Below are 17,897 nucleotides of genomic sequence, written 5' to 3' on the forward strand. Positions count from 1 at the left end.
TTGCTTGATCTTGACATTAATGCCAAATGCCGACCAATTATTTTTGTAAAGGATCCCCCAGTTTGGGGTTTTTGGTTATTTCCTCATCATTATATTCAGGTTATGGATTTTTGGCAAAAATACTGTGATGCTCATCTTTCTTAGTGCAACCTATTAGATGGCATGCAATATTTTCCTGATGTTGGTAATGTTAACTTTATCATTTTGTATTGTGAAATCCACCAGGTTTCTTCACTCAAGAGTTATTGTTTTCCATTTGTAATTAATAAGCAGTTTGTGAGGAGATAACTTCAGACTATATAAATATTTTGCATCCATAAAACTTTAATCCACCAATTTTTTAATCCATTGATGATTTTCTAACTCTTTCTATATTTATTGGCTATCATTATACTATAGGGAAGAATGTTCCCTCTGTCGCATTTATTTATGTATTCATTATATATTTACATCAGTATAAACCCATAGACTTGTATTTTAGTGTGTTATATATGACCCATTACTATATACTCTTTGATACACAAATTTTTCCAGATTTGACTACCTTGACCACTTGAACCCTCCTTCAAGATGATTCCTTTGTCCTTTTGACATGACCCCATTTCTTTTGAAACACTTCCTTACTTTCTGGCACACCAAGATATTCCAGGTTCTTTTTGTATTGTATTTTCCCTGACTCATCCCCAGAATCAGCCTTCTCTCTAATGAGCCATGGTTCATTTTAGTGAACAATGGTATTTAAGAGCCAAGATTCGAGTGCCATATTTTTGCTTATTGCTGCTAGCAGGTCATTGATTTCAGGCCCTCTCAATTAACACAACTAGGATATATGTATATGTATATACATATATATCCTCATATCTAAATGTATTTTCATCTATGTCTATCTGTAATTTTATATTAAAAACCATGAATTTATGTGCATAACTTAATCTAACCACCCACACACATTCTTTTTCCAGAGATGCCAGCTATTAACTAAAGAAGATTGAACTGGATTCCAGACTTCTCTGATCTAAAAATCTTATTCAAACCCACTGAAATTAAACTTATTGTTCAAGTCCCATCCACTCTATAAATACAATTTCCACTTTCTTCTCCCCAATCACTTATACAAATTGAATGTTCCCCCATCACTATTCATTCTTTCTTAAGGAGATGGTTAAAACACAGGTTACTTTATGCATCCATATTTGACAAAGGATTACAGTTCATGTTATTTTCTATATATTGAAAAATGGCTTGCGATATACTTTTTTATTCATTTTTTGGCCCTGATGAGAGGCACAGTTAGCAAATTCAGAACTGGATTCTCTCTCCAGTCAACTTGTCGCAACTCTGAAGTGATGTTACAAGAGCATCCTTTTCACATATATTAATTTGGTGACTTCCTTTACTTTCGGTAGACCAAATATGTTCTTTTCTGAAACATGAACTATATAACTAGAATAAATAGACATCCCGTTGTTTCTCCTGTTTTCATGTCATCTACAGCACACCAGAAATTTTTTTCCATACCTGTTTTGAGAAAACTTTCATTGGACTAATTGAATGAAGCAGCATCTATGGCTTACTGTTTCTTTAAATCCTGGAAAGACTGAAAAAAAATCAGGAATAAACATGAAACTTTCATCATAGTGTCCTTCCAACACATGCACATTATTTGTGGAACTTCCAGAGGTTCTCTAAGGTGCCTGGAATCTTCCTGTTGATATTGTCCTAATTGTGCAAATTATCAATGCGACTCAGTGTTTGCATCCAGATGAAGCCTTTCATCACTATTGGCCTTATTTGCTTAGGAGCTTCTTACAAGTGTGTTTTTGAGTCCAACACTGGCAAAGCCTTCCAGAATAACTCTGAGGAGATAAAGACTATGAGTACAGAAAAGTCAAGTTGAAACTGGTTAAATAAGGCTGTTAAAGAAAGAAATACATAGTTTTGTTCACTGTCATGAAGCTACAGCATAATATATAAACCCTTCCCATCACCACAGTGAGCAATGGAGAAAAATTAAATAAATTTCCAATATTTATAATATCAGATATCAAAAGTATGGCCACTCCTTAGTTTTAGCAAAGTCCATGAGATTGAAATATCAATAGCTCTTCTTTTCAGCATTGATTGTAATACTATGTAATATACCATGAAAATATAAGCCAAAATAGTTTCTGCTTTATTAGTTTCTGTGTCTGTGATTAAAAGTCTAATTTTAAAAATAATTTTAAAGTTATTTGTAAGGAATTTAATTTTTAAAATAAGAACGGTTTCTGAATGGGCGTGAGAGTCAGAGATCAGTTTCTCCTGAGATAGAGACTAGAAATACTCTCCTCTGTAGAATGTATTAGTTATTTTTCCTTAAAAAATATTTTTGTTCCAGGCAAATGATATGATCAGAGTGGATAGAGCCTTGACAACAATTTCATTAACAGTGTAATTAACGGCAGTGTTTAATTTATGCATGTAATTCATACATGTGGTCTTGGAATGGTTAAATTGCAAAACCACAGAAAGAAAGAAGGTGGAAAACATCTGATTGTGAAACACAAGATATACCAGACAATGATTTCTTCATGGGAAGAATTTTACTTGAAACACAACACAGACATTGTTCTCTTCCAGTCCTAAAGCTAGAGCACTCTTATATAAACCCTTCCCATCATCACAATAAACAACAGAGAGAAAAATTATTCTGAGATCTGACTTGAAGCAGGCATTTTACAGAGCTTATGAATCTGCATCCCAAGCATCTCATGGAACTTTAGGATAGAAAATAGGAAAAGTAATAATGATAAACATACAGGATATTTAAGAAGAAACTACTAACATTTGCAAGGAGACAGGGTGAGAAAGAGGGAGATCTTAAGAATTCTTTTTTTTTAATTTTTTTAACGTTTATTCATTTTTGAGAGACAGAGAGCATGAGCAGGGAAGGGGCAGAGAGAGAGGGAGACACAGAATCTGAAGCAGGCTCCAGGCTTGACACGGGGCTTGAACTCACAAGCTGCGAGATCATGACCTAAGCCGAAGTCGGACGCTCAACCAACTGAGCCACCCAGGCACCCCGAGATCTTAAGAATTCTAAGACAAGGAAAAGACTATTGGTTACATCCATCATGACCACAGAATTAACCAAGAACGGGATCAGTGGACAACGTAGAATAACACAATAGTGAATGTGTAAGAGCATTCAGGTCCAGATGGCATGGAATGGTCCTTTAGTTGTTTCCAGCCTTATTCTTCCACCTGGGCAATAGGGTCTCTGCACTAGGCTCCTGCTTTCTGAATTCTTCTGACTGTATTCTTCTTCACAAAGTGTGGAGTACACAGGACTGAGCAGGGGTGTCCATCCAGAGAAGGCACGATCACATGCTCCAGCACTTGGAACCTGGAATTCTCTGCCCAAAGTTCTGAACCTGTTTCTGTAGCTTGTATGGGTCTATCCTTTTTAGAGTAGAATGTGTCATCACAGTACATAAGAAGTAGCCATCAGTTTGGAGGCTGGTGGAAAGAGCTTGGGTGTGTGGCTCCTTGAGATGCAGGATAGAGCTGGGGATAAAAAGAGAAATTGGGAAGTCATGGGGGTGCATGCATGTGTTGATTCTCCTCCTGCTACTCCAAAGTGACTTTGAATATTCCAGTTCAGTAATTTTATTTTACAGTTGGGGAACTAAAGCCCAGAATGACATCATTCAATACTAACTGATAACCTATCTTTCACCAAGATAATAGTAATTTAGTTGGCCTGAAAAATAGCTCTTAATAAGTGCTCAAATTTTCAAAAAAGTGATTTTCAAAATTTTTGGTTCATACACGTGTTCTGTTTTTGAGGTCGGATATGTGTCAATTAGCCAAATACCGACATGTTCAGGAGATATACAGACTTCTGCATTTTAAGCTAAGCTGGTTGATAGCTGAGAGCTTTGAAACTGAATACAACCTGTAAGCCTGTGGTTTGAAAGGCAGGATAAGGAGGTGTGCTGGCAAGTGAGCTGGGGGAGAGCCAAAAAATTTGCCTACTAGACAGTTTTGCCTAAGGCCAATAATATGTGCAGGAAAATGCTGACTGGAATAAAAGTGGCCCCGTTGTTGAAACTGCAGCATAAAACATGCTTTGTGGCAAACAGGAAGTGACAAAAATAACTACCTTTCAACACAAGCAGCAGATTTAAATGGTTCACAATGAATTTTTCATCTATCAATTATATTGCAAACTAGAAAGTCATGGATAACAAGGATGCTTCCGTATGTCACTTCAGGGGACTGTTTAAAAATAGAAGACTGCCGGAAAACAGGAGAAGCATAATCAATACTGTGATTAATGGCAGTAATTTCACATAAACATCTGGGCAATTAAAAATGCTCTTTAGGAGGTGTTTCGCATGCAACTGGTGAAGGAATGAATGAGTTTCAAATCAAACATCACTGTCAGTGTATTGAATAATTCACAGCCACAAACACATTCAAATTGGAACAGTTCCAGCTGTCAAATCTATAAGAAAAAGTCTTATTTAGAAGAAAATACACTCTGGATCACTTTTTCATTCTGCAATCCTTGTTCATTAAATTAAAAACACCCTGCCAAATATGTACACACAGGTGTACTAGCTATTGTGTCCCCAAACATTGGCTTGGCGTTATGGGAAATGATGGGACTGTGTCAAATGACCCCTGCTCCCAGGAAAGTTAAGATTCGTGTTGGCTAAGCGATTAATATTCTCAGGAAAGGATTAGCCAGCAATAGCAAATGACTATGTATCTAAACTTTGGCCAAACATCAAAAATATTTGAAGTGTTTGTTAAATTTAATTCAGTAAGCCTGAAGTGGAAGTCAGGAATCTCTATGGCCACTCAGTACCTTAAACGTTCATGATAATTCACAGTTTTTGAGAAACACTGCTGTACTGTAAGAAAAGATGATATGAAATCAATCTCTAGAATGTGTGATTTAAGAGATGAAACTATTTTATCCCAAAATGGCCCCAAAGGAACTGTCTTATTAACAGCTTATTAACAGCTCTTATCCATGTTATCATATAAATGTTTGTCTTTTCATGAAGCCTTGTCATTTTAATAATCCTCTCATTTCAGTCATCTCTAGAATCCTGGAACAGACAAGGACTAGTAAGACAATAATTTTTATAGATGGAGAACCAAAGGATCAGGGATATGACTTGCCCGGTTCCCAAAATTTAGTTAGTGAGGGGCGCCTGGGTGGCGCAGTCGGTTAAGCGTCCGACTTCAGCCAGGTCAGGATCTCGCAGTCCGTGAGTTCGAGCCCCGCGTCAGGCTCTGGGCTGATGGCTCAGAGCCTGGAGCCTGTTTCCGATTCTGTGTCTCCCTCTCTCTCTGCCCCTCCCCCATTCATGCTCTGTCTCTCTCTGTCCTAAAAATAAATAAATGTTGAAAAAAAAATTAAAAAAAAATAATTTATCATTGTTAATTTATAGAGAATATTCTGATGTGCCCTGAGTAATTAGACATCTAGAAATTTCTTTGGGTAGGGCAGACCTCTTTGTCCCATTTTTGTGTTCCGTATGCTGACATGTATGCATTTGCATCTTCCGGCTGTTCTATCAGCATGCTGTCATCAGTGCAGTTGGCAAGCAAGAATTCTATGTAAGGGTAAGAATGATTTATTTTCCTTCAAACTAAATTGTAACACAGATTTGACATAACATGGTGGCAATATGGCAAAGGTGTGCTGCTATCCTGGCCAAGTGGGACAACTGAATCTGATATTCTGTACTAATTGGAATAAACAAACAACAATCATCTGTTAGATCAGTAGCCGCAAGTTAAGTGACAGGGACTATACAGTTTATTCCAGTAGAGAGATTACATCTGGAATACCCATGGCAATTTAAATCACCATCTGATTATCATTATGACAATCCACCATCATTCTCCAAAACCCATTCATATGCTTCAATGGCTAAGGCAGAATATTGAATGGTTATGTGGTAGCAATAATAGTCTGAATTTTTCAAATCTTTGATGACAGCTCTAGTTTTTTTAATGAATTATTCCAAAGATGTCATTTAAAATTTTCTATGAATAGGGAACTCTGGGAGTTTCCACTGGTTCTACTTATTACAGTCACTCTTCACTTAGATGGATACCCAAAAAAAGACTACTAGATACTAAAGGGAATATTCCCAATTCATTAGGTAAATAACAATAGCATATGTTGGGATCCTGTTGGGACTACCTTGAACCAAAACCTCTCTCCATACATCACCTGCCTAGAAGACCAGAGTTACTAGGAATTAGAGTTAGAGCAACATCAATGTCAAAATATCCATGAAAAGGGGCGCCTGGGTGGCTCAGTCGGTTGAGCGGCCGGCTTCAGCCAGGTCACGATCTCACGGTCCGTGAGTTTGAGCCCCGCGTCGGGCTCTGTGCTGACAGCTTAGAGCCTGGAGCCTGTTTTAGATTCTGTGTCTCCCTCTCTCTGACCCTCCCCCGTTCATGCTCTGTCTCTCTCTGTCTCAAAAATAAATAATGTTTAAAAAATTAAAAAAAATATATCCATGAAAAGACTGGCTATTTATCTTACTCTAGAACATGTTTATCCTGAGAAATGGCCTTTATGAAAGGAAAGGGAAAGATTCACTGTGACAATTGTGATAATATTGAAAAATTCTCCCTCAGGGGTAAGCAGATATTCATTTTGGGGAGCCTGGGTGGCTCAGCTGGTTGAATGCCCAACTTTTGATTTCAACTCAGGTCATGATCTTATGATTCATGAGATCAAGGCCTGCATTGGTCTCCGTGGTGACAGCACAGAGCCTGTTTGGGATTCTGTTTCTCCTTCTCTCTCTGCCCTCTTGTCTCTCAAAATTAATAAACATTTTTTTAAAGGAGAGCTTCATTTTTATTGCAATAGATGTTGACTCTGAACTGATTCAGGTCTGATAGCTGATTCAGGTCAACTGAGAAAACTCTAGATCTCTAGTGAGGCTTTATTCAGGCCTCTGTTTACCAGATTTATTATTTTTATCAGTTCTACAATTCAGATAGAACTTTATGGGATGCTCTTTATTTTGGTCTCTGGGGCTTTTATGACTAAATACCTACCTCTAAAGATCCACTGATTGTAATGGTAACCACATACCCCTTTTGACTCCAGATGCTTCTAGTGATCAGTTATTGTTACTTGTGCTTTTCTATTCTTGGAAACTATCATTCAAATAATAATAGAATCCTCATTGAAATAGTAAATGATTTTCATCTATAGTTTCTCTTACTAGCTTTCCCACTTAGCAGAGAACAACCACTAAAAAGTTCTTTCAAAGTGGATGATGCTCCTCTCCCCATCACAGAGACTGCCTTCTTGGCCTTTATCTGGGAGTCTGGTTGGGTGTGGCTGAGTGAGTTACATGTTATATATCCACCGAACATTCCATCTCACTCAGTCTTTGGATCCTTCTTCTTTTTCACACAAAGGAATTTTTGGCATCTCATCATCAATTATGTGAACCAATTTTGATTACAATTGTACAATATTCTCTGCTGTTTGACCTAGCTCATTTGTTACAGAACCTCTAGTAATTAAACCATATTGGTAAAGTTAGCCAATTAAAAACGTGTTATCCCTTTTGGTCTGGGAACTTCAGAATCCATTCTCATACATATTCCACAGAACCTGGATGACATAAATTAGCTACATTTTGTAGCATTGGTATGTAAGCTGTTTCCTCCTGTGTTTGACCTTATAATTCATTCTTCCTCAGGGTATGCTTTTAGAACTGGAGACAACTAAGGGGGGAAAGGAAATACTTAAGTTCATAATAGATTGGAAATTTATGAATACTCTTAATACCATAAATCACCCAATTTCAATGACTATAGTTCTGTTCTTTATCAAAAACCCAGACTCTCCATTTTATATCATACATCTAATGAAGCTGTGAATTAATGAATATTGAAATTTGGCATCATACTGGATCAAACAAAGGTTTTATTTTAGTTCACTCAAACCTGTGGTTGCAAAGTTAAAAAGTTCATAAGAAGTCCTAAGTTTTTAGTAAATGCTTAAACCAAGAAAATATGAATTTAACTTATAATTTTCTTTAAGTTTTCACATGTTATTAGAAATAATATCTTTATGCATTGCTACTATGCGGTAGCAGTAGCAACAGGGTCTTCTGAAGCCTTGCCTTCAGTTGTACTTTATTCCAGGTGACGTAGGTGATAATTTGATTGTTTCGCCTCCATCTTCCATTAGGTATCAAATATATACCACTTTAAAATAATTTTCACCATTCATTGTCTAATAAGGATAGATATATCATTTCTGATTCTTCTCTCTCACTAAGTTTCCACTGCCGACAACTTTTTAGTCAAAGGTCTTAGTTGCATGCCCAAGAAATCCACTGTAGAGAAATAAACAGCAATACAATAGGAGGGAACTTTAATACCCAACTTACATCAATGGACAGATCATCCAGACAGAAAATCAATAAGGAAACATCAGCCTTAAATGACATGTTAGACCAGATGGACTTAACAGACATTTAAAGAACATTTCATCCAAAAGCAACAGAATAGATATTCTTTTCAAGTACACATGGAATGTTTTTCAAGATTATATGTTAGGGCACAGATCAAGTCTTAATAAATTTTAAAAGATTGAAATCATATCCAGCATCTCTTCTGACCACAATTGTATGAAACAAAAACTTAATTATATGAAGAAACTGGAAAATTCACAAATATGTAGAGACATAAAAAAAATGCTACTGAATTGCAAAATAGACCAAAGAAGATATTCAAAGAGGACTCAAAAATATTCCTGATACAAATGAAAATGGAAATTTAACACACCAAAATTTATGGAATGCAAACACAGTTTAAGAGGGAAGTTCACGCCTATGTCAAAAAACAAGAAAAGTCTTGAATAAGCAACTTAACTTTACACCTGAAGGAACTAGAAAAAGAAGAACAAATGAAACCCAAAGTTAGTAGAAAGAAGGGAATAACAAAGAACAGAAATAAATGAAATAGAGACTAAAAGAGAGTAGAAAAAAATCAGTGAAACTAAGAGCCTGTTCTTTGAAAAACAAAATTGACAAACATTTAGCTACACAAATCAAGAAAAGGAAATAACTCCGATAAATGAAATCAGAAATGAAAGAGGAGATATTATGACTGATACAACAGAAATAAGAGACTGTAATAAATAATTATATAAAGACAAACTGGACAATCTAGAAGAAATGGATATGTGTTTAGAAATATAGAACCTACCAAGACTGAATCATTATAAAATAGAAAATCTGAACAGACAAAAGTCCAGGACCAGACTCCATGGCTTCACTGGTTAGTTCTACCAAACATTCAAAGAAATAATACCAATTCTTCTCAAACTATTTCAAAAAATAAGCATGGGTGTGGGGGAACTCTTCCAATTACATTTTTATGAGTCTAGCATTAACCTAATACCAGAACTAGACAAGGACACCACCAAAAAAAAAAAAAAAAAAAAAAAAGAAAATTATAGGCCAATATCACTGATGAACACAGATGCAAAAATCCACAACAAAATATTTACAAAGTGAATTCCACAATACATATTAAAAGAATCATACACCACAATGAAGTGGAATTTACTCCAGGGAGGCAAGAATGGTTAACTTCTGCAAATAAATATGATACACCACATTAAAAAAAAAGGATACAAATCAAATGACAATTTCAATAAAAGCAGAAAAAGTGTTTGACAAAATTCAAAATCCATTTATGAAAAAAAAAACTCTTCAAAAAATGGGTGTTGAGGAAGTGTACCTTCACATAATGAGAGGCTTGTATGAAAAGCCCACAGTCAACATCATACTCAATGGTGAAAAGTTGAAAGATTTTCTTTTAAGATAAGGAACAAGACAAGAATGTCCACTGTTGCCAATTATTTTTAATATGGTATTGGAAGTTCTAGCCAGAGCAATGAGACAAGAAAAAGAAAAAACATGCAAATTGGAAAGGAAGAAGTAAAACTGTTACTGTTTGCAGATGACATGATACTATATATAGACTAAAGACTCCATCAAAAAAAAAACTATTGGAACTAATAAATTGAGTAAAGTTGTAGGATACAAAATCAATTCACAAAAATTTGTTGCATTTGTTTACACTAACAACTATCAGAGAAATTAAGAAAATAATCCCATACAATTGCATTAAAAAATATCTTGACAATATAACAATGTAAAAACATACATATTGAAAACCAGAAGACACTAATAAAATAAATTGAAGAACACACAAATAAATGGAAATATATTCTGTGCTCATGGATTGTAAGAATTAATATTGTTAAAGTGTCAGTATTACGCAAAGCAAACTACAGATCCAATGCAATCCCTATGGCAATTCTAATGACATTTTCCAAGGAAATAGAATAATCTTAAAATTTGTACACACGCACACACACACACACACACACACACATACACACATACACACACATCTACATTATGGAATATTAGTCATAAAAAAGAATGAACTCTTGCCATCTGTGACATGGATGGACCTCAAAGGCGTTATGCTAAGGAAAATAAGTTGGACAGGAAATGACAAATATCAAATGATCTCTCTTATTTGTGGAATCTGAAAAACAAACAAATTAAAAAAAAACAAACATAGATACAGTGAACAAATTAGTGGTTGCAAGAGGCAGGGAGTGAGGGGTTGGAGAAATGGGTGAACTGTTTTTTTTTTTTTATTTGTTTGTTTGCTTTGGATTAAATAAACTGAATAAGAATGGAAAAAATAAAACAATGCTGCCTGATTTTAGCCAAAAACAAATGCATTAAAAGGGTAGTGGGTAACTCATAGAATCACCAGGTAGGCTAGGCAAAAAAGATTTAGAGGCATCAAATCCCTTCATGATCTAGCACTTGCCAAAATCTTTGAACCTATCTTTTATAATTCTCCTTCATGTAAATTGGGCTCCAGTTCCAGAATAATTCATTTTCCCAAATGTGTTATGCTCTCTTAACACTTGTGCTCCTTTCTATAAATTGTACAATTGCCTAAAATACTACTTTCCTGTTGTTTACTTGTCAACCTACCTTTTTTTTCATGCATTACTCTTTTTATAAAATCTTCCATGATAACCCCAAGCAGAGTCACCATCTGTTCTCTCATGATTTTTTGTACCCATAATATTATAATATTTTTCCTATTACCTATCATATTTTATGTTATGTTACATTGTGCTATGTATATTATGCTATATGTTAACTACAATGAGGTAAAATAATTTAGGCAAATTTGACTCCCTTACTTTACTCATCTTATCCCCTGTCGTAGGTAATATTTAAAATGTGGTAAAGATTTAATACTGAATGAACAAATGAACGAATAATCATTTTTTTCAGAAAGAGTAATTTATAATTTCACTGAAATACCATTAAATTGACATATAACATGTTAAAAAGTTATATGTATTTCTTTAGAGCCTGCAACAATTTCTGTCAGATCTTAAATCTTACCTATTTCTTCAGGATTCTTACTTTCTGGTAGGGCAGATGACCTAGAGTTGGTTGAAATCCTGGTCCAATTTAATTTTACTGACTGTTACTTACCCCACTGACCCTTCCTTTGAAGAATATTTTTCACACTCAATAAAATGAAATATCTACCTTTTCTAAACTGTCATCATCCAAAAACATTTGACCAGATATCTTCCTAAGGCAAGAGTCAAGTGTCCTTGAAAAGCAGTTGCCAAGATTTTCATTAGTCCCCTTTTTCTCTGCCAAGTGAGGGGACTACAAGTGCTGTAACAGAAGGGTGGAGAATGTAAGGAGGATCAAAGACAAACGGGACTGTGTTGGGAAGTGGGTGAAAAGAAAACAGCCATAGAATGAATATGATTAACGTCCAGAGACAGAGGAAAAACAGTGGAGTCATGGTCAGGGCACCCTTATGTTCTTGCAGATTTTGGACTTGTTGACCACAGATAGTTTTTGTGCTTTAATTTAAACTAATTATCAGATTAATACAGTTAAGTCTTCTAAAGCATAATTTAATGGTAAAATAATACTATAAAAATACTATAATTTTTTTACTATAGTAAAAAATCCTATTAAAAATGCTAAAATAATACTATAAATAAACATTCCCTCCCCTATTGGTGTCACTTTGTGTTTCTGTATGAATCACACACACACACACACACACACACACACACACACACGAGTCATTCATTCTCCTTCTATTTGGACTAGCGCTCTCCAGGCCTGAAATTCCAGGATTTATCTTTGCCTTATTGTAGGAAATTTCTTTAAATTTCTCCAAAATGCATTCCCTATTCTTAGGTGTTAGCAGTCTTCATTTATTTTCTTGTTTTGGTAGAGCACATTCTGCAGTGGTTTCACAGGTTAAAAAAAGATGGCATAATGACAGAAGTAATGAGGATGAGTCCTTAACTTTTTTTTCTCTCTGGCTGATGCAATCTGAATTGCTTAGCTTTTATGACTGCAGCAATGTTACAATCCTGCAAGTGTCCTTCACCACCCTTTTGGATAATCCCTTTACTTCTTTCTTCCTTTTGGTTGAAACTTCTGTTTTTCTGAATCCAGTGTTTCTTCGATTGCTCATTATTTAGTAGAATACATTTTATAGATGAGAAATGGAAAACGAGAAAAAGAATTTAACTCTGTCTTCCAATCTGTTGAGGTTCTCATTGTTCCTATCAAGTTTTAAATTTCTATGCAAATCATTAAAATGTTTTCTCTGATAGTAATTTTAAAAGTTTCCCCTCCCCACCCCCACATAATGTTTTTTTCTTTCCTGTTATTTTTATATGTTTGTCTCTTTGTTTGAACTTTTCTTTAAATGCCTAGAAATCCTCAATTGTCTACTCCTGTTTAACATGAGGTAACAAACAGCTAATTCAAAACTGATTTTAAAGGCCCAATAATAATTGATCCAAGCAACAAACAATTTGTTAAAAATCTATTTCTTGCTGTTGGACTGTTTATCTGTGTTGTCCCTTTTGTCTGTGACTTAACTCTTTCCCTTTTGAACCCCTCACCAATTTCTTATTTATTTTTCAGATTGAGCACTATGTTGACAATCCTGTCCTGTAGACCCAACACTATCCCTGCAAGAATTTGAAATCCATTTCCCTCTGAATAGGCAGAATGATACTATTCTAAAGGTTTTTTTTTCACAATTTCTCCTTTGTAAGGGAATATGGTAAGAAAATGAATAACCATTTCTCTTATGTCTATGCACATGTTTAAGTAAGCAGAATTTGACTTTCTGCATATTTTACATATTGATAATTGTTCTCTACTCACTGGTGTCTCCCAAACACAGGTCTTTCCATTTTAGTTGGCTATTGTTACTGAAGAATTTCCTGTGGTTAAAAAAGGTGATTATTGGGGCGCCTGGGTGGCGCAGTCGGTTAAGCGTCCGACTTCAGCCAGGTCACGATCTCGCGGTCCGTGAGTTTGAGCCCCGCGTAGGGCTCTGGGCTGATGGCTCAGAGCCTGGAGCCTGTTTCCGATTCTGTGTCTCCCTCTCTCTCTGCCCCTCCCCCGTTCATGCTCTGTCTCTCTCTGTCCCAAAAATAAATAAAAACATTGAAAAAAATTAAAAAAAAATAAATAAAAAAATAAAAAGGTGATTATTAGAAGTAAAAGATAAATACTAAAAAAGATTAGCCTAAATATGAGGCTTTCTTTATGATTTAATGAAAAATATTTTAAAAGCTTTGGAAATAAGTTACATCCTGGAAAAAAAAATCAAAGTTAACTGCTTAAAAGTTTTTATCTTGGAAACAAATACTTTTATCTTTATTCATAGGACTCCTAGAAAATAGGTTAGAGAATATACAACAACAACAAAAACTAATGTAATAACAAAGTATGACAAATTCAATTTAATTTAGTGTAATAAACATTTCTGGAGCTTCTTCATTCAGGGCACTGAAATAGATACTACAGAAAGGACAAAAACAAAACAAAACAAACAACACACACACACACACACACACACACACATCAAACCCAAACCAAACCAAACCAAACCAAAAAAAACCAGGAAGAATGCAGTTACCAGGAGCTTAGACATTCACAAGGAATAATGGTTTAAGTTCATATAAAATTACAGATTTTGTTTAAAATGTTGCATGAGTATGACCATGTAACTTATTACTAAAACTGAGAGACTTTTGAAGGGAAAGGAGGGATGCAATATTAATAATTATACTAGGGTCATCCTCAACAAAACAAAATGCAAGGAGGTAATATGAGAATTCAAAGTTGGGGGAGTTTTATTCAGTGAAATCGGGAAAGATGAAGAAGGGAAACATGGAAATTCAAAGTACAGAGAACAGCATGAGCCAAACTATGGATGAGGGGTGGCAAGTATTTGGATGGCTTCAGGTATAAAAATATATACTGGTGAGAAAATTTGAAATGCAAGTTAAAAAAATAGATTTTGAAGGGTCTTCCTATAAAATCTTTAATAAAGAATTGGTATGATTCAAACTCTAATTTGAGAGGATTGTTCTGGCAGGAATGTGTAGATCAGCTAGAAAAGAGGTGGAATTAGGCAAGAAGATTCAGAAACAAAGAAGTAAGGAACCCTAACTAGGACAAGAATGTCAAGGAGAAATTAGATGCCAATAATATTGTCAAAGTAGTAAATATCTGCAGGGGGACATCAGAGGCAAAGGGAGAAGGGGAAGGCCAAGAACAAAACGTTTTCATGGATCGTTAGCCAAGAAAATATAATGCATTAAGAGGTTAGATAATTCAAGAGGAAACATGCTTACTTTGAGGGGGACAAAAGGAATGTTCATGTTTTATATTTAGTAGATCGAAATTAATTGGGAAGAAGAAAAATCCAGATTCGCTTGTCCAGCAAGTGGGTGGAAATTGTCAATATGGATTTTGTGAGACATCATATCCACAAAGCTAAAGACATGGTTGTGCAGAAGGGCCAGGAGAGGGTATAGAATAGAGAAGGTTAAGAACATATAGGGGGTGCCTGGGTGGCTCAGTCGATTGAGTATCTGACTTTGGCTCAGGTCATGATTTCCTGGTGAGAACCCTGAAATCACACCCTGCATCAGGTTCACTGCTGTCAGCACAGAGCCTGCTTCAAATCCTCTAATCCTCTGTCCCTCTTTCTCTTTGCCCCTCCCCTGCTAGTACTGTCTCAAAAATTATATATATATACACACACACACACACACACACACACACACACACACACACAAACATATAGGGGTACTTATGTAAATTTTCAAGAATTCATTTAAAAAGTTAGATATGATAGAGAAAAAGATTTTGAAACCCTAATATGTAGAAGCCAACATTTTCCTGAGGGCTGACTATGAGCTAGGTACTATAGCAGGCTCTAGGTATAAAAAAGGAATAAGAAATGAATAGGTCTTGTCTGAAGGAGCAAAAGTATTAATGTCAGAGTAACTATCAGTATTAAATACTCTGTAATTTTTTTTTAATGTTTATTTATTTTTGAGAGACAGAGACAGACAGAGCATGAGCAGGAAAGGGCAGACAGAGGAAGACACAGAATCTGAAGCAGGCTCCAGGCTCTGATCTGTCAGCACAGAGCCAAATGTAGAGCTCAAACTCACGAAACGTGAGATCATGAGCTGAGCTGAAGTCAGACACTTAACCGATTGAGCCACCTAGGTACTCCCAGTATTAACTACTCTTAAGAAGTCAAGTAAGAAAGGGAATTAGACTAGGTTTAGTTATAAATATATCATTTAAATTTGAAGAAATAGTGGTGATGAGTGCCACAAAATTATAAGAGTGAATAAAGAACACATGAAAGGAGTGAACTATACATTTTTCTTTCAAAAATAGAACACTTAAGGGGGGTAGAAGAGAGAAAGAGGGGAGGTGGAGGTAAAAAGGAGAAGGAAGAGGAAGAAGAAGGAAAGAAGACGGGAGAGCTATTGACACACTGGGTAACTAAATGGAGGAAGTGGCAGAGTGTATCAAACTGGGTTGAAGTTATGCCCATTCAAATACTTGCCATAAAGGATGTAAAATGTACAGGGGCCCTGGGTGGCACAGTCGGCTAAGCATCTGACTTCGGCTCAGGTCATGATCTCGCAATTCATGGGTTCGAGCCCCATGTTGGGCTCTGTGCTGACAGCTCAGAGCCTGGAGCCTGTCTTTGGATTTTGTGTCTCCCTCTCTCTCTCTGTCTCCTGTGCTTTCTCTCTTTTTCTCTCTCAAAAATAAATAAAACATAAAAAAAATTTAAAAAAGGATGTAAAATGTGCAAACATTATCATTTACTTCATGGTATTTATGCTTCTATAGTGTTCTGGGTGTGTTCTTGAGTTCTCAATAACCCTATCTGGATTTCTTCTTTTCTCCACAATATAGCATTCTAATTTGGTCCTTGATTGTGGCATCAATCATGCAAGATAGGTCATGTAATAGTGTATTTTAATATTAAATAAATAAAATTCAAGTACATAAGAAAAATAAATACTAGGTTAGATTGATATTTCTACCTTTTATTTCTCTTTGATAATAAAAACAAGGAAGATTTATTCTTCAATTCAGCCTGATTATTTAAGGTTTCATATTGTTGATAGCCTTATAAAAATAAAGGTTTTCTTTTGTTTAAAAGCCTTCTACAGATGCACATGGGTGGCTCAGTAGGTTGAGCGTCTGACTTCTGCTCAGGTGGTGATTTCGAGGTTTGAGTTGGAGCCCCAAGTTGGACTTGCTGCTGTTGGCGCAGATCCTCTGTTTGCCTCCCCCTGATCCCTCGCTTGCACTCTCAAAAATAAATAAAACATTAAAAACAAAGCTTTCTACAAGCAAAAATACACTATATTGTTTCTTGGCTAAACTTGTAGGTTCTTATGTGCCAACAACTCTTATCTGTCAGTTTCCCTTTAAACTCTTTGAGATAGATATCCAAATTCCCAGGGATTCACCCTAGAAGTAGATTTCAAAGACAGCACAGTTTTCTGTCCCTCTAGTCTACTGTTTATTGCTTCAGACAATTAAGTCCCTTGTGATTGTGTTAGTTACCTTGCTTCAGAGCTCCCCCTTTTAAGAGCTCCTCTTTTTTTGTCTGGATTAAAATTTAAGATGAGTTTCTTGGTGCACAGATGCATCTTGATTCTTGTATGAGAGAACACATTTTTCTTCAGTCCCAGAGTGCATTCCTAATTCTTCCAAAAATTCAGACGACTGTTTGGGACTATTGATATTACATGAGAACTGATTTTCAGGAAACTTTGACTTTAGCACCTGATTTCATGCAAGTCTTTGACACTGCAAGAGATTTCATAGTGGATCCTCCGTTCAAGATAATTTAATAAAATCTAGATATGGAAATGTTTATCTTTACTTCTGTTTTCTGGGCATCTGTTCTTGACTCATGGCTATTCATAGCCATACTTTAAAATGTCCTACCATTTAAAAAATAGTATTAAATGGGGTTCTGCCAAAGATTTTTGCTATAAAAATTAACACCCTTGATTAGATTTACCTACACAGTCATGATGTATGACTTTAAACAATAAATTACACTCACCTATCCAAAAAGTAATCTTTATTCTTGTCAAGTGGTGATGACATTTTAACATAGCCTATGTTCATGGGTATTGGCCTGAACTATATCTGATGCAGTGATTCTTCCTGCTCCTGTCCTTGGCCAGTCACATGCATCTAGTTGGTTGTTAAACAATTCTCCAGTTGATGTGGCCAGTTTAATATACTTGATGATTCAGGCAAACACACAGGAAATTTTGGCCTAAATTATTTTAGGGTTGTCATTTTGCTTCATATCGATTAGGAAGACAGAGTGCAGGCTGCTATACATCACAGCCTCCATATTAGTCATAAATGCATGTATATCATTCATTGAGTAAAACCACAATATCT

The 17,897-nt window shown here is 35.6% G+C and overlaps 1 protein-coding gene across 2 annotated transcripts in view; it reads right to left on the minus strand.

Moving 5' to 3' along the window:
* Nucleotides 1-306: 306 nt before the first annotated feature.
* The window catches only part of MMP16 (matrix metallopeptidase 16), a 314,166-nt gene continuing 296,575 nt past the window's right edge, over nucleotides 307-17,897 (minus strand). For both annotated transcript variants that reach the window (XM_019822867.3, XM_019822866.2), the window contains one exon: nucleotides 307-3,546. In XM_019822867.3, coding sequence (XP_019678426.1) covers nucleotides 3,363-3,546 — 184 coding nt within the window. In that variant the 3' untranslated portion in view covers nucleotides 307-3,362. The remainder of the gene's footprint in view (nucleotides 3,547-17,897) is intronic.

This window comes from Felis catus, chromosome F2 (assembly GCF_018350175.1).
Source record: "Felis catus isolate Fca126 chromosome F2, F.catus_Fca126_mat1.0, whole genome shotgun sequence".
Taxonomy (NCBI): Eukaryota; Metazoa; Chordata; class Mammalia; order Carnivora; family Felidae; genus Felis; species Felis catus.